The sequence below is a fragment of the Antennarius striatus genome, chromosome 21, assembly GCF_040054535.1.
Source record: "Antennarius striatus isolate MH-2024 chromosome 21, ASM4005453v1, whole genome shotgun sequence".
In the NCBI taxonomy this organism is placed as follows: Eukaryota; Metazoa; Chordata; class Actinopteri; order Lophiiformes; family Antennariidae; genus Antennarius; species Antennarius striatus.
The window spans coordinates 6,385,360-6,408,194 of NC_090796.1; the positions used below are offsets into that span (position 1 = coordinate 6,385,360).

A 22,835-nucleotide genomic window follows, 5' to 3' on the forward strand; every position below is an offset into this window, starting at 1 on the left:
CCTGCCATGGATCATTGGCCAAACATACATTCACTAAAGAGCATCCGCTGTGACTCAACTACACTCTTAGTTTTAATAGAAAACACCGTGAAATTAAACCTGTAAGACCAAGAGAGGTTGACAGAAATGGTGCTATAATAAGTTGATTAACTGATAACTACACCAATGAAAAGCAGCTACTCAGGCCAGCCTTCAATATCTCATTCAACTCACGACACACATGCACCAGGGATCGACAGTTTCACTATAAAAATCTGGCTGTTGCATATTTTGTCTACTAAACAGCTGATATTAGCAATAAAGATGTAGATATATTAATAGGTCTGACCATGTAAAATTAAACTATGACATCTAGAAGCCTCAAGATGAAGAATACAGAGGCAAATACTTAACTCACACTTGCCTGAGCTGAGATTTGTCAACTTCTGGCTTGCTGCTTTCATGCAGTCACAATTGATTCATGCTGAGTGATATGTCCTCAGCTGTTAAATGTTCTATCGATCATGTCTTTTTTGTAGTTTTGCTATCTAATGATGGGAATCCGAAAATTTTCTACAAAATGCTTCTTAAATGTTCAGAATATTTGTTCTAATTTGCAGGTCATCGCTGTCTGCATTTGATGTTCAACAAAGTTGACATTCATATACTGATTGCAAGATTCTGCTTTATCAAATTTTATCGTTCATCAAACTGTACTTAACAAAGTACTTTGCTTTTCTTAGTAGGGTGTTGTGCTTTTATTATCCTGCATGTTTTTAGTTGATTGTTGGCTGTTTAGTTAACCATTTGCTAATATTGCATTACTCTATGTACCAATGATGTTAGTCAAAAAAGAAAAGAACTTAAAATAAAATAAGCAATTGAATAGTAATTACAGCATCTGATTTGTATTCCACAATCAACTTTTATTCCAACAACCCTAGAAGCACAGGAGATTGCCAATGTTCTTAACGATATTCTCATTAGTTGAATCTCATTATTCTAATGTTGCGCAATTAATATTCTAATATTGTGTTCACGTGTCTACGCTGCATGAAGCAGCTTTAATGTGGATCAAGCTTGGATAGCTGGGGAGGGTTTACTATTCAGAGAAGTGTACTTCTTCTTGTCGGTGTTTTAGATAAGGACCATGAGATATGGAGTGTTTGAGACGGTGCTCCGTGCTCTGGTTTTGTACGCCCAGAGGGAGACGGGTACCAGTGTGACAGAAGGAGCATTAAGTATTGATGTTCCCATCTGGAGGAGAGGAGGGAGGAGATTTTCCCTGCATTATAAAGACTTGATCACAAATACTTTCTATTGGAATCTTTTGAAATTATGTTATGACATACACTAATTAGCCATAACATGACAACCACCAACAGGTGAAATGAGTAACAGTGATCATCCCTTTATTATGAAACCTGTTAAGTACGTGAGATATATCAGGCAGGAAGCGAACATTTTGACCTCATAGTCGATGTGTTAAAAATGGGTGACTGTCAGGATTTGAGTGAGTTTGAAAAGGGTCAGATTGCGTTGGCAAGACAGCTGGTTCAAAGAATCTCCAACAGATGATCTGCGTCTACATTTCTTCATATTACTGAAGAAATGAACGTTGGTTCTCGAAGAAAAGTGTCAGAATACGCAGTGGATCCCAGTTGGTTTGTTTTTTTTGCATAAAAGGTGGCATAGCCATAGTTCAGGAATGATTTTAGGGACACAAAAGTTTCAGGTTTTTACTTGGCCTCAAAATTCCCCAGATCTCAATCTAGTTGAGTATGTGTGGGATGAGCATGTGTGGGATGTGCAAGAATAACAAGTCCAATTCATGGGGGCCCTCAATTCACTCGCAACATAAAGGACATGAAAGTTCTGCTAATGATGTCTTGGAACCAGATAGTACAGCACACTTTCAGGGGTCTACTGGTGTCCATGCATCGATAGGTCAGGCCTGTTTGGGCAGCCAAATGTGGACCTACGCAATATTTAAGCAGGTGTTATGTTATGGCTGATTGATGTATAATGTCATATAATGGGACGGAAAGTGCGTGTGGTAAAGCAACATTACAAATGTAGGGATCGTGCAGATGTGAAGCATACATACATAATCTGATCCACATCAAAAGGCTGCTTGACACATCATGGACCTCTTAAACATAGGAAAAAGAGCAGTACATAGCAGGTGTTTATTCTCTTGGGGTTAGTATACTTTATCGCCCTCTCTAACTACTATAAGCAGACTTTTGCCATCGTCACAGTTCATTTTCCAGCAGTCAGAAATATCAAAGCAGACCACAAAAGGGTTTATCACCGTCCGCAGCACTCAAAGAAAGACCAATATGTCTCAGCCCTAAATTCAATCTCAGATGATTGCACCTGAGCCCACCAAAAGTACTGACAATGGACTTCGCAACACTTGGCTTATGCCTTCCTATTGGAATGGAAAGTCAATGTTCCACAATGAAATAGCTCATCATCTGCAAGGGGAAAGTATGGGTGCGATGGGAACTCAAGAGGCAGCACTACTCTTGAGACAAAAGATAAATACAGGTAGTCTTCAACCCAGAAGTTCCGAGAGGTTGCTCGTGAGTTGAGTTGTTCACATGGCATTATTCATTAAATTTCAATGTATAAACGCTATTTAAGGTCATTTAAATGCCATTACTACTCAAAATTGGTGCCAGTAAACTGGTGCCAGGCCGTACAGAAAAAATACAGCACTTCCAAATTTACATTTTATTATCTCATGCTGAATGATGTTTTGTTTTGGAAATTTACCGGATTCTCCCCGTCACATCTGCCTATGAGTCACTCTTGATGCAAGAAGCTTGATTCGGTCACCTGACTATCTTCGTAAAGGTGTCTTCAGCTCTAACTGACACGTGCAACTCTAACACAAACTCTAAAACCTTGTGGCCTTCATGACTCTCAATGCTTTGAATTAAAAAATAAATTAAACTCCCCTCTAGAAAAAAAAAGAAGCATCTTGGATGAGGGGGGAAACATCTATAAATTCAAAATTCCAACCGCGTCTGATCCAACTTTTTAAGATTTGAGACGATACACCTACCACTGAAATAAAAAATAAAAATGAAGTTTTGAACATAATAAGCTCAGACACCTGCTGATCAGTTGGACCAGACAACTAAAAACAGGAAACCCTTACAATTTGTGCTTTTCTACAGAGCTTTCAGAGACAACACTACCATGCTGGAAATAAATAGCCCTAAGGACACTGTCAATCATTATCGAGAACCATTTTGAATGTCTTTCATGCCCTGTTAGCTGCAGAATTAATACAATTTCCTGCTGTTTCATGTTTTATTAATTTAGTTTATTTTCTATTGTCAAGCTTTCCAGTTAAAATGTCCCCTGTATTGATTGTGATTTTTTTTTTCTTCTGGTACACAAGCAGAGCTGACCAAATGGACACAGATGCTTAATAAGAAATTGTAGCTCATGACACTAACATATAATTGCAGGTGTCATTATTTCCATCACAATGATTCTATTACACCCTGTTCTGCTTTAGTCCATCAAAGCACAAAAGATGAAGACAATTCTCTGTTAAGACCAAGAACACTGCTCTTACTTTTCTTGGTGCTGATCCATAATGGATGACGGGCATGACACGGACCACTAGCTCCATTTGAGCCTCAAGAACAATAGTAAGTATTAAAGGAATGCCCCAAGAAAAGGACAAAAGAGGTGATAAATTCATAGCAGAGGGTCAAAGCGTGTATGATCCCTTTTCCTTTTCGTCCCACATTCTCTGATCACGTCTTTAGTGTTATCTGTCCAAGCCTCAGTCACATCCCTGATCTGGTTTGGGGTTTTCCCGGCATGTAGAGCGAGGTCAGGGCTCAGCAGAGTGGAGCGAGATGTCTTTCCAAACTATTTAACAGTATACATCTCATTTCCTCTCAAGCTATTATAGTAAATCTACATTATGGAGGTCTGTCAGCAACTGTCTGCCTCTCCTCACACCATTACAGACCAGCAGAGACACATACACCACGCTGGAGCCTCATGGACACACTGCCATCTACGGGTAAAAGATACAGACCTGGAGGGAGCTGGTAACGAAGAGTTTATTCAACTAAAATAACACAAACTCCACTAAGATGAGTGACTGAGCTCCTGTCTACAGTTCCCATTATACTGGAGGTTGTACAAATATTACATCAGTAAATGGGAGGGTGTTTCCCAACAGCGACTCACACTGATCCTAGTCCAGTTCCTCATTACTCCATCTGTGGAAATCCCAAAGTCAGCCTTCCTTTAGTCATGTCTGTTTCACTGATATGAATTAATTTTAATTCCTTATGTTTCTGGTTTGTTCAGTTACAGTAATTTTCACTGTGCTTTCTTCTATTCTGATGCCATTTGCTTGTGTGGTCCTCGACAAATTAAATCCTAAATTGGACGTGTTGTATTTTTTGCACCTGGGTTGAAAGTTAAAAGAGCTGTAACATCTATAACAATGTCAGATTAATGATGGACAGTTTGCCATCTGCAAACTGCAGAGAATGTCCAGAACATGTGTGGGACAATTTATGACTTATAATCTATAATGTCAGCATAAATCCATGAAAATACAAGAGAATGTAATCGAATCAAAAGGTAATCATGAGTTTGTCATATTATTCAATTCATATTTCCTATTAAAATGATTTCAGGATCAAATATTTTGAAAGATGTGCTCTCATATCGTTTATATAACAGATGCAGTTGGTTTTGTTTGGTTTTCTTGTGCAGCTGCGATGGAGGGAAAGAGACTTACTGTACATATCTTAAGATGTTGATTGCCATGTCTGATGGGGTAAATGTGTAAATATAAATCCACTTTAACATCTCGTGTATTCTATTGTAAATGTTCTATTTTCACATTCTTGAAAGATCTTGTTGGTTTTGCGTTTTAGTGTAAAGTTAGAAGTACTGAACGTTTCACATCAAGAACAGTGAAGCGTGAAGCACGGCTCATTAGTTCAAACATGATTCCATGTGTGGTTCTGCATACCATCTGGTGTCGCATACTGAAAATATCAATTTCAGCATCACAATACACACTTCAACTCTCATCGTTATCCAGCCTTAAGTAAAATGCTGTAAGTACAGCTACAACCTCAATAACACAAGTTGAAGAACTTCCTCAGTTCCGAAACAAACACTAACAACTGCATATGTTATTAATCAATACAGGAGCCAATTACATAGGGTACTATTACACGCTGGAGATCAGCCTTAAGTTCTGTAAGCTCCCCAACTTCGCTTCGTGCATCTGTCAGGAGTCCGATTCATCCAGATAAACCAGTCCCAAAGTTCTTTAGATGGCCTTTAATCATGCTAAGTTCTCTGCAAATATCCCCTTTGTTAAATCAGCAGAGTAATTCTGTTTAGAGCTTATGACACAATCACAGCGTAAATCTGTTGAAACAGTGAAATGACCCCTGCAGCTGCAGTCATGCAAAGTATCTGCATTAATTTTATCACTTCAACAACACAAAAAAAAAAAAGCCATCAGATCACCTGGATTCTTGGCATATGCAAAACACACGCAGACACATGCAATCATTAAGTTGACAACTTCCAGGACATAGTCTAGTCTTTTCAATTGTGAACACCCCCCCCCCCCCCCACACACACACACACACAGACACCTCTTTCCATATTCATAATTGCATATGAGGAAAAAGCTGCAGGAAAGAGAAGAGCACTTCAGGAGCTTTTCACACATGCGGAGGATAAAAGGGACGCAGACAGCAGCAGAAACACTTTAAAGTGTACTTCTAAGTTTCTTTGTACTTGTCATCTTCCTCCTTTATTTCTTCTCACACACAGCAGTAGCTAAACACACAAGATGATAAAATATAACTATAGGTGCTTTCTATGGCTAGCCACAGATCTGCAGAGTAATCAAATATACATACAGTCTTATTTTTATCTTCCCATTCACTCTGGGATGGGAATAAACCTGAAAGTAAAGACGAAATATAAGAGCAGCTGATTATTACAAAACAGGCAAAAGGAGTAACATGTTTAAAAAAAGAAAAAGAATATCTGAGTGGGGGGGGTAAAAGAAATTGTGAGTGAGAACAGGACTGTGTGAAGCTTGCATGCTGGTGTTAAATATTTCAATCACAGATTGAGTCGGTATGAAAATCCTTTTGATCCAGACTCCAAAGGACAAAACAAGCGTTTCCTTGAATTGGCTGCAGCACAGAGGGATTCACCAAGGGAAAAGGTCCAGCAAATGCTCTGAAGGAGAGAAAAAAACTTTTTCTCACTAAGTGGATTATCTTCATTATGTTACAGGAAGCTATTTCTACATTTCTTTTGTTGTAATTCCAAGATAAAAGATGCCCTGACTTTGACTGTATATGAAATGCAAGAAAAACAATAATTCAGAGAGTTTTCCAGTAATCAGGCAGCAGTGGGAGTCCTGAGGAAAGTAACTCAATAATGAAGGCTATGCTGTTGAATTCTGTTTTTTCTAGGTTAAACAGACACGGTATAAACACGTTTGTGATCTTTAAAGCGACTGCTCGATGGATTTTTCAGCTGTGGACAGACCTAAGTTTTTCCCCATCCCCATTCTTGTGTAAGCTAATAGACCAGTGGCTACAACTTCACATTAAATGAATGAGCATAAAAATAGCATCAGCCTTCTAATCATAATCTCATGAAGAGTAAATGACGTGACTCCCCAGAACAAACTGTTCCTTTCTTTGATGCTGACAGCATCTGAGTCATGATCACGTCATCAGTAATGAAGAAGTGAAGAGTTTCTGCTGTGAAATGTGAAGCACAAAAAGAACTTTTCCTTTAGATGCATGGTAGCCACGTGTTGAATATCTTATTCCCTCCAACTCCTTCATTTTGAGATATCATTTTGTAATCATGACAATCTCATATTCATATTTGCTGCTTCATTTATATGCATGTAATTGTCCACACAAATGAAGCAAGATGAGATTTGAATTGAAAACAATCTGTTTTAATATTCGTACCCAGGACACGTGGAGTTGATCGTAATAATAAAAACAAGCTGCAGACCAAATTAATCTCAAAACCCCCGTCTTTCAGTGCGTGCATTGAAACTCATATCATAATCAGACTTGAGCCAAAACAAAATTATATTTATCTCAATCACATTCACAGGCCTCGTCTACGTAGACACGTGAACTGAGCCCCCGGATAAATCACATTCGACAAATTCCTGTCCAAAACATCAGCAGAACTCCCAAGAATCACCTTCACTTTAGTCTCGATCTGAACAACATCAGAACCTTTAGTTTTCACTCTTCATCATGACATTGTTGCTGCAAATGAGTTCATAACCTGATCTTGGCTGCATTTACACCTGCATTTAATTCATCTACCAGCTAACAAATTAATACTGTATTTACTCATCCCTCATGCATGTTGCTGTTGATTGAGAACATAAATATTTTGTAAATGACTCATCTCATGACACGCAAACTATTTTAGCCTGTGCTGAAATGCGCTGTTAAAGGGGGGGAACGATACGAGAGTAGGAGCAGCATGACAGAACCTTCCTTTACCTCAGAACAGCTTCTCCAGAAGTGGCAAGAACAGGAAGCTCTGTTCCACTCATACTTCCTCACTCTGTAGCCTCCTGTCTCCGCGCAGTACTGACAAGCACAGTGATGTCAGCACCACCTTGATGTTGTTGCAAAAGAAGTTATTCAGTATCTAATTATTTCAACAAATTTGTCCTGCAAGCTCAGCTCTTACTGAAGAGACACTTATTAGTTTAGATGTGAGAAATAGTTGACTACAGAGCAGCACTGACAAAATTAAACAGACCATCCGGCCCGCAAATTAATTCTCTTCATGAAAAAGATAAAAGTGTGTATGGCAGCATTTAACTGCTGACACTTTTAATTATCTCCATCCAAGAGGTTGTTTTTTTCCCACACTTGTGTTTCTGCAGGATTATGCAAAAAAAAAAAAAAAAAAAAAATGAACAAGTTTCCATTAGAGTGGTGGGAGGATGGATCATGAGCCAAAATCAACTCCTTAAAGTTCTACATCACAACTAGATAGAAGGGTGGATTTGAAAGGAAATAAAATTATCATAATATTCCAACTATTGGTGACTCCAAATTTGTGGAGTTAGCATTTAAGTTTCACACCAATGGCCATTGCCCTCAACAACATGCAAGACATCTAGTGTAAGACAACAAGTGGAGCGTGTCATGTCTCTTTATAGCCTCCAAACACTGATAGAAAACATTTTCCTTAATTAAGCACACCAACATTGGTTATGAGTGTTCATATTCCGCTTACAAAGTGAACTCCTGTTAAAAAAGTAAACAACGAGTCCCACAAGATGATTTCATTCATTTAGTTTTACGTGTGCCCTCCAGCCATCGGCAGCTTCACGCTTTAACTTCCTCCATGGCTGCTTGAAAGACAGATAAGAATGAAGATAAAAAAAGGAGAATGACTGACAAGGTGTTACCAAAAAAAGTCAAAAATAAACAAAGGATATAACTGGAGGCAAAATTAATCACTGATGTCTGAGTGAAACATAAATGGTTGTAATCAGGTTTGTGTCCAGATGCCTTTAGTTCCTAAGGTGGCCCAAACCTTTTCTCACTGGTGATTTAAGGACTAAATAACTTTATTGGTAGAATGAATATGAGCACAATTTAAAAACTGCCCCCAGGTTGCCTTTGACTAATGTTAAATAATTTTTGTAAATTAAACACACAGAAATAGAAAGGACCAGGAGGACGCACAATATATTTTTGACAGCCACAGATACGCATACAAGTGTGTGTGTGTGTGTGTGTGTGTGTGTGTGTGTGTGTGTGTGTGTGTGTGTGTGCATGCGTGTGCGTGTGCGTGTGTGTGTGTGTGAGATATTCTCTGAGGCAGAGATAAAGAGATAGAGATTTGCTGCTTTGCTGGTGGCACACATTCAGGAGTGGGTTGAAGCGGTTTCTCAAAGGCTCCATGGGGTTCAGAATGAAAAGCCTCCAAACGAGCATGGGTACATATCTGTGGAAGACTCTAAATATTCATATCCAAATCCCAGCAGTGCTCCAAAAAGAAAAATAAAACTCATAATCAAGCTGAGACATATCACTCAAAACAGATTACTCACGCCTTTTTGGGGATGCAATCTGAAACTAGAGCGGAAGAACGACTCTTTAGAGCAGCGGAGCATCCTTGAGTTCTTTGAAAGGTACTTCAGACAACATTTATTATCATTATTACAAGAATACTAATGAGCAGAATAGTCTGGAATTTCGATGTGACTCTTTCGAGATTTTCTCAGCAGTCATTCGTCTCCCTGATGCCCCTGTGTGAACCTGTGTGTGGTTGTATATTTATGTGTCATGGAATAGTGAGGGCATATAAGTGCATGTTACCTTCAGTGAAATCTATTCAAGACAAGCACTGGAGAATTATCAATTTACAACTTGTATTTTTACTGCCAATTAATTCTAATCATGATTTTCATTATTTTGAAATTACTTCCCTTAAAATGTATTGCTGTCCAACAGCCAAGCCCCAAGGCACTAAGGTCCTTACATCACTGGGAACATGGTGCGATTGACACCAACGTCGGTCAGTCCACCACCTCGATCCAGCCTGAAATGTAGCAGCTAAAGGTTTGACTGATAGCTTGTCATAAACTTTAGTACAAATATTAAGGTTTGCTGCAAGATGACTCTCAAAACTAAGTGATTCCCCAACTTTCAATGTCAGCTCAAATGAGTTTTGTTCGGTACTTTAAATTCTAAATGAGCGTCATGCAGAAATAATAGTATTAATATCCACCTCAGCTGTACTTCATGCTAACTAGGAAGTATTAACATGCTAATACACTAAAAAAATGTTATAGTAAAAAGACATTATGTACAATATTTAATATCAGCATGTTGGCATTTTCACAAGTACCAGAACTCTTGAACTGATTAAAGGTTAGGTTCACTGATGTATCTTGAAATAACATGAATTATTTGGGTTATACTTTGCTTCAACCCGTTCTACAAAGTTCAATCAAAATACATTAGTCAATTTATATGCAACGGATCTTTCATCTGGATTCACTTTAATCTTTAATGGATCTCCTTTTCCACATGCACAACCCACACACTAGGTTTCATGAAAATCTGTCAAGCAGTCGCTCTGAAATCCTGCTGACATTGAGACAAACAAACAGACGCCGGTGAAAACATAACCTCATTGTCGGAGGTAATTATCAACTGCATTCAAACTAATTTATTCAAATCCTTCTTTCGAAAATTGCTGATGCTCCTGCTGCCTTTTCTAATTAAATGTGTACACTCATTTAAGGGAAGGAAACAACTCCATCCTGCTGCTTGTTCTGATACAGAAATACCAACTGGTAATACGAGAAGCATGAATCAATTATGACAAATGGAATCAATAAATGTCACCAGGTATGGCAGATTGTTACCTCGACACAGATGGGTTCAAAGTAGATATGGTCAGGATCAGTAAATAGGTTTCCAGTAAACACTAAATGTTTACTATAATGAGAAAAAAAACCTCTAACAGAACAACAGAGGGAGGGGCTCCAACAATTCCACTATTATCTCTGTGTGGGGGTCACCGGCTCGCTGCCGCCGAGCACCAATCAGCTCTGATTAATTCCCCCCTTGGCCCAACCGAGCTGATGACATCATCGTGACTAAAGTATGTTTGTAAGCTTCCACCCCTACCCAGAGTGCATTGCAACGACTGTGTGAGATAGTGCCGCAGGTATCCGACAAACAGCTGCTGTAGTAATTAAAAAACCGCCCCCCTTTAAACAAGTGAGGACGCTCGACCTCAAACTCTCCTTCTGTCCTATTGACGCACACACCCAATCAGTACTCCACGTGGAGCTGCGGCGAAAGCATGTTGAAGTACAACAGACGCCAGGCGCCGTGTCCTTACTGAAGCCCACCGTGGTTGTACCCACAGTCCACAGAGACGCATAAAACCACGTCTGTGGAACAAATCCTAGGCTAGCCTGCATCCTGCTAATACAGCGCCGGTTCCTACGCCAACAGGACAGAGTGAATTACTCCCAGGACGGAAGTGGGAGGCAAGTGGAGAGGAGACAGAAGGAGAGATGGAACCCCGACTACCTTGGAAGTTCTTACAAAACACACCCGTCTCACAGGCGTGTAAATGTTACAGGTGAGAAGCGTGTTGGGGAGATGTTGAGCACCGGGGACAGCAAAGGCCTGGAGGCATGTGTGTCTTTGTGTACACTTGTTTCTGTGTACTTAAATCACCCCCAGGCAAGAGAGGAGGCGAATGTCCTGATGCCTTACCTGAGGGCGGTGTCTGCCATTTCCCCAACTAATTCAGTCTCAGAGACTGAAGCCTGACTTCATCACAGACCTTCAAGAGGAACGAATGACAACAATTATTTGAACTGTCCTCTTTAAATGAATTTGGTCTCATATTTCAAATGTAATGTCTCAGACACCTGAGAAACCCTTTACACCTCTGTAAGCTTCTCTGATCCCTGCTGAAGATGATCTGATAAGTGAAACAAATAAGAGCTCACCCTTCTCTTTCTCCTTCATATTCATGTGTGTGTGCTGTCCTGATTTCTTATATTTTTGGCATGTTTGTCGTATTTAAGTGTGAGAAACAAGCAAAAAAAATAAGACATCAGGAAGGGGGAAACACTTTTATACACCAGTGTGTGTGCATGCATTTACACACAGACACGCACACACACACACACAGTATGTATTGAATATTATCTCACAGTCACACTTTTTAAAAAGCCAACTGATCTTTTTCAGCTTTTATTGTTTTTCTGTCTTTGTAAATACAAGATTTTAATGCTGTGATCGGATTTTGATCAGATTTTGTGCCACCAGCAGGTTATATTGGTACTCTTGTGAAAAATTTCAGTCAATGCATGCGGCATTCACTGAAATTATCAGTGCAGCATTTCCGAAACTGGACGTGCTTCTCTTTCAGTTAAGTTTATTCATTCATTCATTCATTGGCAACACCCACTTCTTCCGCTGTCGCAGGTCACGGGGTGCTAGAGACTATCCCAGCCAACTGGGGGCGGGGGGCAGGGTACATCCCAGGTAAGTTGCCAGTGCACAGCAGCAGTTTAGTTTAGTCTTCTTAAATATGCAGTTATAAAGCAGCTCATGACTGACTACGGCTTGTGAGTGTTTCGGGGTCCAGTCACAGAACAATCATTAAGCGATTTTGCAGCAAACTGAAACTTTTGATTTGACACGACCCTCGCAGATACATAGAAAACATATTTATATCTTAAATGTGTGAACTTAACCTTGCGATGTTTACATTATCAAATAAGTTGGGAAAATGGAAGCAAGTCCAAAAAACCCAAAAAGAAAACATTTCCAGAAAGCCAAGAGAGTCATCAGAAGGAAATCTATGGCCCTCCTGGAGTGATCTCCCTCCTCAGCCAAGCTTTGCCATATTTATCTCTGGGAAAGGAGGATGCGACGACACCCAGCATGCACTGGCACTCAGCAAGATGATTAAAACGTTCATTAACACTGATCCATCCAGGTGATGAAATCTGTCACACACCCCTGCTGCGCCCACATGGCAAAGCTTGTGAGATATGAGGATGCAGGTCCATATACAACCTGGCCCCACCTGTGACAAACAATATGTGACATCCCACTCGCTCCCTCCTGCCAGCCACATAACTTGTGTGTTGAACTGTCACATACACACACAAGGGGCCACCCTCTGCTGAAGGAATGAAGCCCCTCTCACCTCTGAGCTGGTAAACATGTTCGGCTCCACTCTGAGGCCGTGGCTAAAGTGTGGGCACAATTGATCTGGAGTCATAAAGAGAATGACTCATTTGTTCTTTTACAGTCGGCCTACTGGGATGTAAATAACTTTCCAACATAAACCACTTACACACCTACAGTTTCAAACACACATTTTAATTTAGGTGACACACACACACGTCTCACCTGTACCCACTCAAGGGGATTTTGTGCTTCACCACAATAAGACAATTAACAGCGATATAGCAGATGGACGTGCATGTGTGTGTGCACATTTACCCTGACAAAACACCTTCACACATTTGCTTAATAATGACCCCCCCCACCACCACCACACACACACACACACACACCACCCCTCCCCTTCTTGCGTGTGACCCGGTTTTCTCACATTAACCCCCAAAACACATTCAGCTACTCATTAATGAACAAGTCATTAAAATCCACCTCCATAACAACACATCTACACACACTCAAACAAAAACCAGTTTAACAAAAAAACAGGTCAGCACCAGTAAACATCACAGCTACCCACAAAGTTTTTTATTAATATGCTAACACAACATGACGCTTTAATGCATGCACTAGGCAGGTTTGTGCGCATAAAAGACACACACACACAGCTGACACCTGCAGGATGTTTGACCTCCCCCAGGCCCTACAAGGGCAAAGTGGTGGACACACCGGGATCATAAGCGCAGATCTATGTGTGTAATGAATAAGTTACACTCTCCTATTACAGGAGGCGGGGGTGACGAATGTCTCGCTTTCACTTATTAGGCCACCGGCTGCCGGAGGAAGCAGGAGACGCCGCGGAAAAGCAAAGGAAGCTCATTGAGGTTTAAACGGTGGCGCGTTCCATTTCCTTATTGGAGATGAATAAGCTGTTGTCCACATGTAAATTTATGGCTGAATTAAACATATATGCAGGACCAGCACAAAGCAAAATGAATCAAAGTGCAGGTTTAGCTGGTGCGAATGTGTTATATGGTTAGGAAAGAAACGTGAAAGATGGACAATTTACACACAGACGAGAAAAATTGAAAATGGACAAAAAAAAACTAGAGAAATAAAAGTACAAATATACTGCAGGGCGTACAACTGAACAACAAAGGCATCGTTTTAGAACTTCAAATATTTGTGAGCTATGCTTCAGATGTGATGATGGATGGATGGATTGATGACAGCTATATCCTCAAGTCATTTTTATATCGGGGGATAAGAAAGACTATTAATATAATGGAACAATGGACCGCATAGATAGAAATGAGAGGAAATAGAACTATCACACGGCTCTTGACAAGAAAATGGAAGAGAAGCAATTCCATCTCGCCAGACTAACTGCCCCCTGACCCTTTATCGATCTCCCGGAGTGTCATTGTCGTACCCAGCCAGCACTTGACAGGTTAGTAACTCCTGATTTCTATCCAAGTCCTTTTTTCATATCCAGCTGAGCTGGCCACTTTCAGCTAAATGCATGCAGCAATCAGGAATCCTAGGATGAGGAGAAAGAACCTGTTTCTCCAGGTTTTCCTGGCTTCTGTGACTCTCTTAGGGAGTCAGTCCCCTGGGTGCAGCAGTCAGTCAAACCAGCCAACCGTTAAACCTTCTCCTCGGAGAATGAAACGTATTCTAACATTATCTCCTGGGAGACAGAGCGCTTGAGCCGAGTCAAGACACACACACCCCCAACAATACAAATGTTTTCTTATCCAGTCGATCGCCTCGTTCACAATCTTAACCCTCGATCATGGTCTTCAGACAAAAGCAATCTATCTCAAGTCATGCTATCCTCTAATGCTTTCTCACACACTCATTTCACCCAAGTCCTTCATCTGCCGTCACTGGAGCTTTTTCTTTTCCCAGGGACCCACGACACTCACATCCAAACCGAGTCTCTGCTCTATCTCACCATACGTTTTATCTTTGGATTTTGACCTGACTGACTGCGCTTTATACCAGGTCTATTCGTCCTCGGGTCCTCTTGGTTTCCAGATCTACTTTCTCACGGGTGAAAGTATCTGGATGTATTTTGGGGTGTTGCCATGTGACAAGAGATTTTAAACTGCAAAATGAACTCACAATTATAGCAAATACAGTATTTTCCGCACTATAAGGCACACCTAAAAGCCTATAATTTTCTCACAAACCTACAGTGCGTCTTATAATCTGGTGCACCTTATATATGAAATAAATTATGGAATAAATATTTCATTAAAGGTGCACCTTATAATCCAGTGCTCCTTATAGTGCAGAAAATACTCTACTGTAAGCCTTCAAAGACATTACATTCATTTAAAAATCATCTTCCACTCTTTCAAAGCAAACAAAATATTAAAATATTGTATTTGCATGAATTTCAAATGATTCTTCCAGAACTTGAAGAACAGTAGAACGGTTCAGCATCACTCCCTGAAGATTCTTCTCCATTCAACTCTGCCTTGGAGGAAACTTGACTGTCACTGCTATTCTGCACACCCTCTGGGTTCAGCTGATGGTTTTCTTAATGGCACACTCGCATCGAACGCACAAAAACACATCAATGCAAACATACCTATAAAGAACATTTAAATAATTTGAAGCCATGTCGGTGTGACACGTCAGGATATGAATGTCCCATAAAATACTGTGATTCACGTTTATAAGAAGACACAGTAACTCAAATTTCACATTCTCTCCGATGCAAATTGGGAAATCCCCAAGCAGAGATGGAGGGATTTGCACAAGAAAAAAATAATTATCACTCTTCTGAAATAGTAGAAAGCAGCAACGTCTTTTATAAGATGTCAGTGGGGCTGACGGCGTGTGAGCGGCGTTCGAGAGATCACGTCTGCAACACAGTCATTAGACAGGGGGGGTTTCAAAAAGATAGCGCACTGATCACCAGGAAGCGTGCTGACAGCACATGAAGAAGGAGCACTCATGCATCAACTCATTTGTCTTTTTTCCTCCAATTTGTGCTTCCCCTAAACTGCTCAAACATCATCCCTCCTCCACACACACACACACACACACACACACACACACACACACACACACACACACACACACACACACACACACACACACAGGTAGTCGACATCAAAGTATGATAGAATGAGGCACATCATTAGCAGGAGAAGACAGAGGCGAGGGGGGGATGAAATCATTTAGACGACGCTGTGGAGAGGGAATTACTACGCCTGTCAGGGCGAGCGGCAAGGGAACGAAAGGAGATGGAAATACAAGAGCGATGGTGAAGACGTGGAAAGGGACAAAGGAAGAGTACAAATGGTGGGAGAACAAAAAAGTCAGCATGAGCAAGACAGACAAAAGGTTAAAAAAAAAAAAAAAAAGCTAAATTGAAGCTTGAGGATAAACCAGAGCAGGCTTGTTGAGACGATTCAGTTGAGCTGGTGATTGTCATCTATAGAGCCTCTTCCTGTACCTGAGGGACTCACCATACCTCTAATCATCTGCCATTGACTGAGTTCCTAACCTGCTTCACAATAACCTAAACTAACCTGCTCCTGACAGGAATCACGGGGATGAAATGTAAAACTGGTGTCATGTTTTAAATATGACTCTGCTGTAAACTGAAGGTGTTCAGTCTGTGTTTAACAACAGATGGTGTCAGGTCACCTGATGGGATCTCAATGTCTGAAGCAACTTTGTGTTTTTCACATAAGATGTCATAAAAGGTTTTTAATCAGGGAGTGAGCCAGCTTTTGACTGAAGGGTGGGTTGGGGTAACAGAATTTTCAGAGGTTGATCGGTGGCAGATTTGTGTGATAAAACATTCAAAATTGTCTCACTTTGACTAGTAAATTTTTGTCAATCACAAATTATGAATGCCTTTTACAGGTAAAATAAGTATATGATTGAAATCTAAATGTCAATAATAATATAATATTTAATCCAAGTAAAGACCGAGGAGGGTTGAAAGGTTGAGATAAATGTTGTCTAGTCCAAATATTGTGTCATTTATCTGTCACCTAGACATCAGGTATTAAAATGGATTGGTAGATGAATGGTTTCCAGATAGAATCAGTTCTTGCCTTTGCACTTATGTGAGCTGTTTCTTATGCAATTCTTTCCCTAATAGAGATCTAATCTGTGAGGTGATGGTATATCCGCACCAGTCTCCCTTAAAAAATACAGTTATTTCAGCTGTTAGAAAGAGGTTGCAATGCATTTGCGCCTTACTTTAAAATGGCATTTTTCCTTATCTGGACGCATATGGTATTTACACACTGATCTGCTGAATTTGAAAATCTGAAGGTGATTGCTGAGAGGAAGATGAGGAGAATAGTGCTGAAGTGAGGATGAGGATTACAGTACATTCAGGCACAGACTCATCCCTGCCAGGGTAGTCTATTCTGTGTATTATTTATAGATTCACAATCTATACTGTATTTATGTATGTATTTAGATATGGTTGTCAATGACACACGTATAGTTTTGTAGTATTTCAACTTTATACTTTTTCTTTCTGTATGCATCAAACATTCCATCTTGTAGCTGTCAGTCAGGAATCATACAGGTGTGTGAACACCAGCATCACTGTGAGGCCTTCTGGAGCGCTGGCGACAATGCAGAGCTTTTGCTGTCTGATGATGGTGGGTAAGTAATTATTTATCTCAACAAGCCATTATATAGACTTGTACCAAGCTGTTTGATTAATTGATTGATTCACCTCCTATTCAAAGACCCAAACACAGTTAGAATCTCAGATTAGCTGTGGAAAACATTATCAGCTGGTGGTCAGTTAATATCTTGAGGCAGTTTTTTAAATTACACCTTCTAATTTTTTATTTGTGACTCTTTGACTGAGTTGGACCGGGTGACAACAGTCACACCTTGAACGGCACGTTAAAACTGCAGAAATGTTTTATCTTTATTGTTACACGTTTTTATAATAAACAGAAATGCTGGGAGAAAAAAAATTGAGATCATAACCTAGAAATGTCCTTTCTATTTTTCCCTCCACCTACGTAAAAGCAGGAACCATCAGGAGATGGCTTATCTCCTCAGCTACTACAAAATCAGAGTGCGCTCGCATGAAGACGGGCTTCATCAGATTAATTATGCAAATGAAAACTGAAGAGATTCATTTCACAACATGGCTTGCATTCCACAGAAATATAAAGAAAAAGAAAAATGTGACAAAATCCAAAGCACATGGCTGTTGGATATGTTCGATAGATGTGTTCGCATTCGATAAGTTTCCTGAACAAACACTGTTGTGTAATATATTAGCAAGAATGAACTGAAACGATTGATTTATGTTACATTATTAAAATTAAAAGACTTGCAGCTCCAAATAGTGGTTTGTTCACACGGCCTCTCAAAACATCATTAACTTGATTTTATGAACATCTTTACCGCTGTGTCACAAAGGGTAAAGTGAAACTCACAAACACATAAACCTTCGGGGCGTCACAGATAACCACCCTTTTATCCCCCAAAAAATAAAGAGGGAGTTTATCTTTACATGCAGAGCTGTTTACGTCCCCCAGCAGAGGAGAGACACAGTCAAAGTTATCAACCCCACCCAATGCCAAAAAACAGGCAGTTAAGAGAACAACAAAGGAGCGAAAGGCTCCGTCACTCAGTCAGGACCCCACACTGTGGAAATAAAGGTCCTGAGAAATGCATCACAACTAATCAGGGATGCGGCAGGAACTGATGACCTCATTGTACCGCGCGCACCTGAGTATTTCTGTTTGACAGCAAAAGAAATGGATTGAGACCCTGGTATGAAATAGAATTTTGAGTTATAATGATGCCGTGAGTGTGTGTGTGTGTGTGTGTGTGTGCGCGCGCGACCATACCTTCATTGCCCTGACTCCCCTCTCTCTTCAGCATCTGTACTGCCCCCACATACTTCTTTAACTGGACCTTCAGGACCTCATTCTCCCTGCAGACAGACAGACAGACAGACAGACACACACACACACACACACACAAAGTAAGCAGGCTGAAACTGCAATACATTGCATGCAAATATTTCCATCTTCTGAATGTCAAACATTCCCAGAGTAATTCATGACAGTCTACATGAGACGACCCGATCAGCTGCTGCTTTTGCTCCCATGTGCAATGAGACAACAGACACACTTTCTGAACAACAGTGACAACAAGTCAGTAAGAGGAAGTTCTCTGCTGTGTTTCACAACAGCGTGCAGCAAAGCATTAACGTGTGATCCATGTTATGATAGTGGAGAAGAGATAATACAAAGATAAATATAACATAAAAACATTTGAATCTTAGTCAGGTGGTCAGACTGAGAGAAGAGTGACTGATATGTGATTTGACTTGTTTTACAATCATCCGGTAGAAAAGCCAGTCTAGTAAAAAGTGGCGGAGCGTCCGGCACAACACAAAAAAAATCACCGGCAGTGTGTGTAATTAATCCAGACAATTAATAAACAAGCATCTCGAGTCGTGGCACGTTCAACAGGAATTCTCAACAACATACTGAGTGGACTTGCGTGCCGAGTTGAAATGTCACAAATCCTTAGCAATAAAAGCCATATATCATATTAAACAGATGCTGTGTGATGACGCTTCGGTTCCCGTTCTGGGGCGTCTGTGGTCAGATCCCAGCCCTTTGGAGGCAGGAGCACCACCGGCCCGTCTCGCCCACTCCATCAGGGAAGCGTCCAGCCTTGATATCGGGGCAAAAGACTAATGGAACCATCTGGTAACCGGTTCCCTCTGGAGTTTCCTTCAGGATGGCTGACTCCCACAGTCTATCTTTATCTGGTATACAATGATTACAGGTCTCAAGGCCAAAAAAAAAACCCAAACAAACGATCCCAACCTGTTCTAAAACTTTAAATGAGTAAAAGGCCGAGTCTTAAATAAGATCTCACAGCAAAACTTTGGAAAGGAATTGTCCAACCTTGTTAGATCAGTTTGGGATAATTCCTATTTATCTACAAAATTGAATAGACAAATTTGTTCCATGGCTTTCTGCAAGCTTATTGGTTAACCAAAAATGCCAACAATACAGAGACCGCAATGTCCGCAACTTCTACTATCACTACCATAAAAACAGATTATTTTCTTATTTTGGAAAATCCCATCCCGTGTCCCATAGCCTGATAAAACCTGCCCTACACTGGTATGACTGAGAGACTGAAATGGAAGAATGAAGAAAAAAGAAACCTCAAATTCTGTGAAAATTAGCAAAAAGAAGAAATAAAATACAAAATGAACAAAGAAATGCTTTGACATTGAAGTAAAAACACATTTGCTTGATAGAACTCCACAAAAACCAAGGAAAATCAAGACCAAAAGCAGCCGGTAAATCAAACAAATAACACATCATATTGGAAGAAGAAATAAGAAGCATCGTTCAAATATCGAGAGAATGGTAATAAAGTGCGATACTGCCAAACCTCAAGCACTTAAAACTAAGGCTCATATCAAAAAGCAACAAGATAGAGACCTCTTCTAATTCTTCTTCCATGTAGTTTAATCAAGAACATCACTGAAGCGCAATGTTTGACATTAAGAGCGCTTAGAAATGTTGTCCAGTCAGATCAAATAAAGACAAGATGAAGATGACCAGATGTAGCCAAATGCTACACCGGGACTCAGAGCAGTGGCGGTTTGTCTGTAGGTGTGTGTTTGAATGTGGATGAGGATGCAAACACAAAGGCACAGCGATAAAGAAGTGAGAGACAGACGCAGCCTCTTTACAAGCCATTAACGGCTGAACATCATCGACTTTGGGGAGGAAATCAATCAGACTTAGAGTGAGGCGTCATGCCCTTGGCGGTTAAATTGAACAGCCTTTGTCTTTTCCACTTTCGTTCCCCAGCCCTCATTCTCTACGGGTGATTGTTGGTGCACCGCTTATCAGCCTCAATCCCCCGGCAACAAAACAGGCACCCGCCGGGAGACCTGTCTGCTCCACATGACGAGCCTCAGAGGAGCCGTCAGTGTCGTGGTTGTTATCGGAACCACCCACCCCTCAGACACCGCTCCAGATTAAATTATAGCTGATAAACACTGCTTGTTATAAGTGTAGGGATTCCTGCAGACACTGAGAAGCATCTCTTTTACTGAGAATGAGAGTTGCGATACTGAAATGAAACTATTTTATTTATTTCATAGTAAATCAACAAGTTGTTGAGAACTGATGAAAACTGGAACATAATTGTCATCATAACTGGATCATCTCTTCAACTTTACATGAAAGATCCAAGTCATTTAAACTCTTCTAACTGAAAATCATTTAAAGATGTCAGCCATTAGAACACTCCTAAAAACTCTTGTTACCGAGAGATATTGTTGCTCGTACACAAAAGCATTTCTGTGCAGCAGATTTTCATTCTTGCAAGTCGACTATTCTCCAAACAAACACTACTTGAGGTGTCAGTTTATGTATTTCATTCCAGGCTGCAACAGCCCGAAGATAAACACATTTTGTTGAATTATTGATCAATGTCTCACAAATCTGAAGTGTTTTCTGCTGATGTAATGTGCCTGCTTCTTGCATCTTTTTAGGACAGAAGACATCATTCCATATGGAAATCAAAATGAATGTTTAAACAATATAAACTGCTGGGAGACACATCTGATAAACTTCAGGCGTGGTAGAGACTAGGAGGCTCATCGGTAGTCGGGATCATCAGTAGTTATCGAAAGGTTTGATTTATCTACTCATTTCACCTGCAGATGTCATTGAATAATACATTTTAATATTTGGTGACCATTTTTAAATAAACTTTCTGACATAGCTTTGGTGCATTACACAATTTATGTAGAAGAAAGTCTTTCTAAACCACAGCCACCAGATCAAACACATAAACGTGTATTACCGCTGATTCATTATAGATGTACTTGTGAAATGAAATCCTGCACCAGGTGTGGATCACACCTACATTATAACATGCTAATGAGGGAACATCCCTCCAAAACCTTCACAGTATATTTTCAATTTTAACTTCAGATCAGACCTGGAGGTGTGAAATATACCCAGTATGTATGCTCCCTCAGGTCACAGGCTGTCGCAAGCAATATCATAATAAAAATGCAGTACTTCCTGTGGGTCCTTGTGTGTAATTAACTTTCAAATTACTAAAAACAAAGTTATACATCGTGTGTCTCAACAGCATCAGACACTGATTCCATCCCTCATCCAAACACACATATTTAGTAGGTTTTATATAGACTTCTCATACAACTAGATCACCCTCAGAGAGATCTAAACTCTGAGGATGCAGGATTTTTGGTAACCCGTCAGGTCTGTAAGAGTAGAACAGGAGGCAGAAGCTTCAGCTATCTGTCTCCTTTACTCTGGAACGATCTCCCGGCCTCGATTTGGGGGGCAGGCATCCTTAGCTTATTCAAGAGTAGACTCAAAACCTTTCTCTTTGACAAAGCCTATAATTAGGATCACCATAGATTCTTTCTGATAATCTGCTATAGGCCTAGACCGCTGAGGGTAGTTTTTCCTCTACTGTTCAAGGGAGTTACATCAATTACATTTAGAGCTTCGGATATTTTCCTTTTTTTCTTAGTTTGTTTCTTCATATTTATCATTACCGTCTCACTCATACAACATTGAACCTAAAAGTACTGACAAGATACCGCTGCCATCTATGTGCTTCACCTTGAATGGTGGGGAGCCAGTCTGTTGGACAACACCCTAAGAGTCAGTGATACAGCGTTTATACTACGTCCATACATTTGAATTGTTGTACGCTATTAAATATCCATCCATAGCCGGCTGCGGGGCTGAATTTCTGTGATGCATTCACTACTGGAAAGTCCTTTATTACAATCTCTGTGTAGTTATTATTCAGGCCTACAGGACAAAAAATATGAAGGATGGATACAAAGGAAGGCTTAACTACAAAGCCCCCTGGAAGTGACAGCAATGTGCAATTTTCCCAACCCCAAAAATGTAGCTGAAAACTGCAGCTTCTGCTCTAAGTTGATCCTTTCCAATTTACAGCGATCCATTAAAGTTGTGCGCAGCTTTGCTTCTGGTGAGCGTGGGATTGTCGGAAATGTGGCGTTTGAAAGTCATCTGAAACTTCCAGTGAGTGTCTTCTCCGCCT

At 40.3% G+C, this 22,835-nt stretch overlaps 1 protein-coding gene across 1 annotated transcript in view; it reads right to left on the bottom strand.

The window, feature by feature from the left end:
* The window catches only part of snx29 (sorting nexin 29), a 111,855-nt gene that overhangs the window by 71,110 nt on the left and 17,910 nt on the right, over window positions 1–22,835 (bottom strand). The window contains exon 14 of the mRNA XM_068306011.1: window positions 18,590–18,675. Coding sequence (XP_068162112.1) covers window positions 18,590–18,675 — 86 coding nt within the window. The remainder of the gene's footprint in view (window positions 1–18,589; window positions 18,676–22,835) is intronic.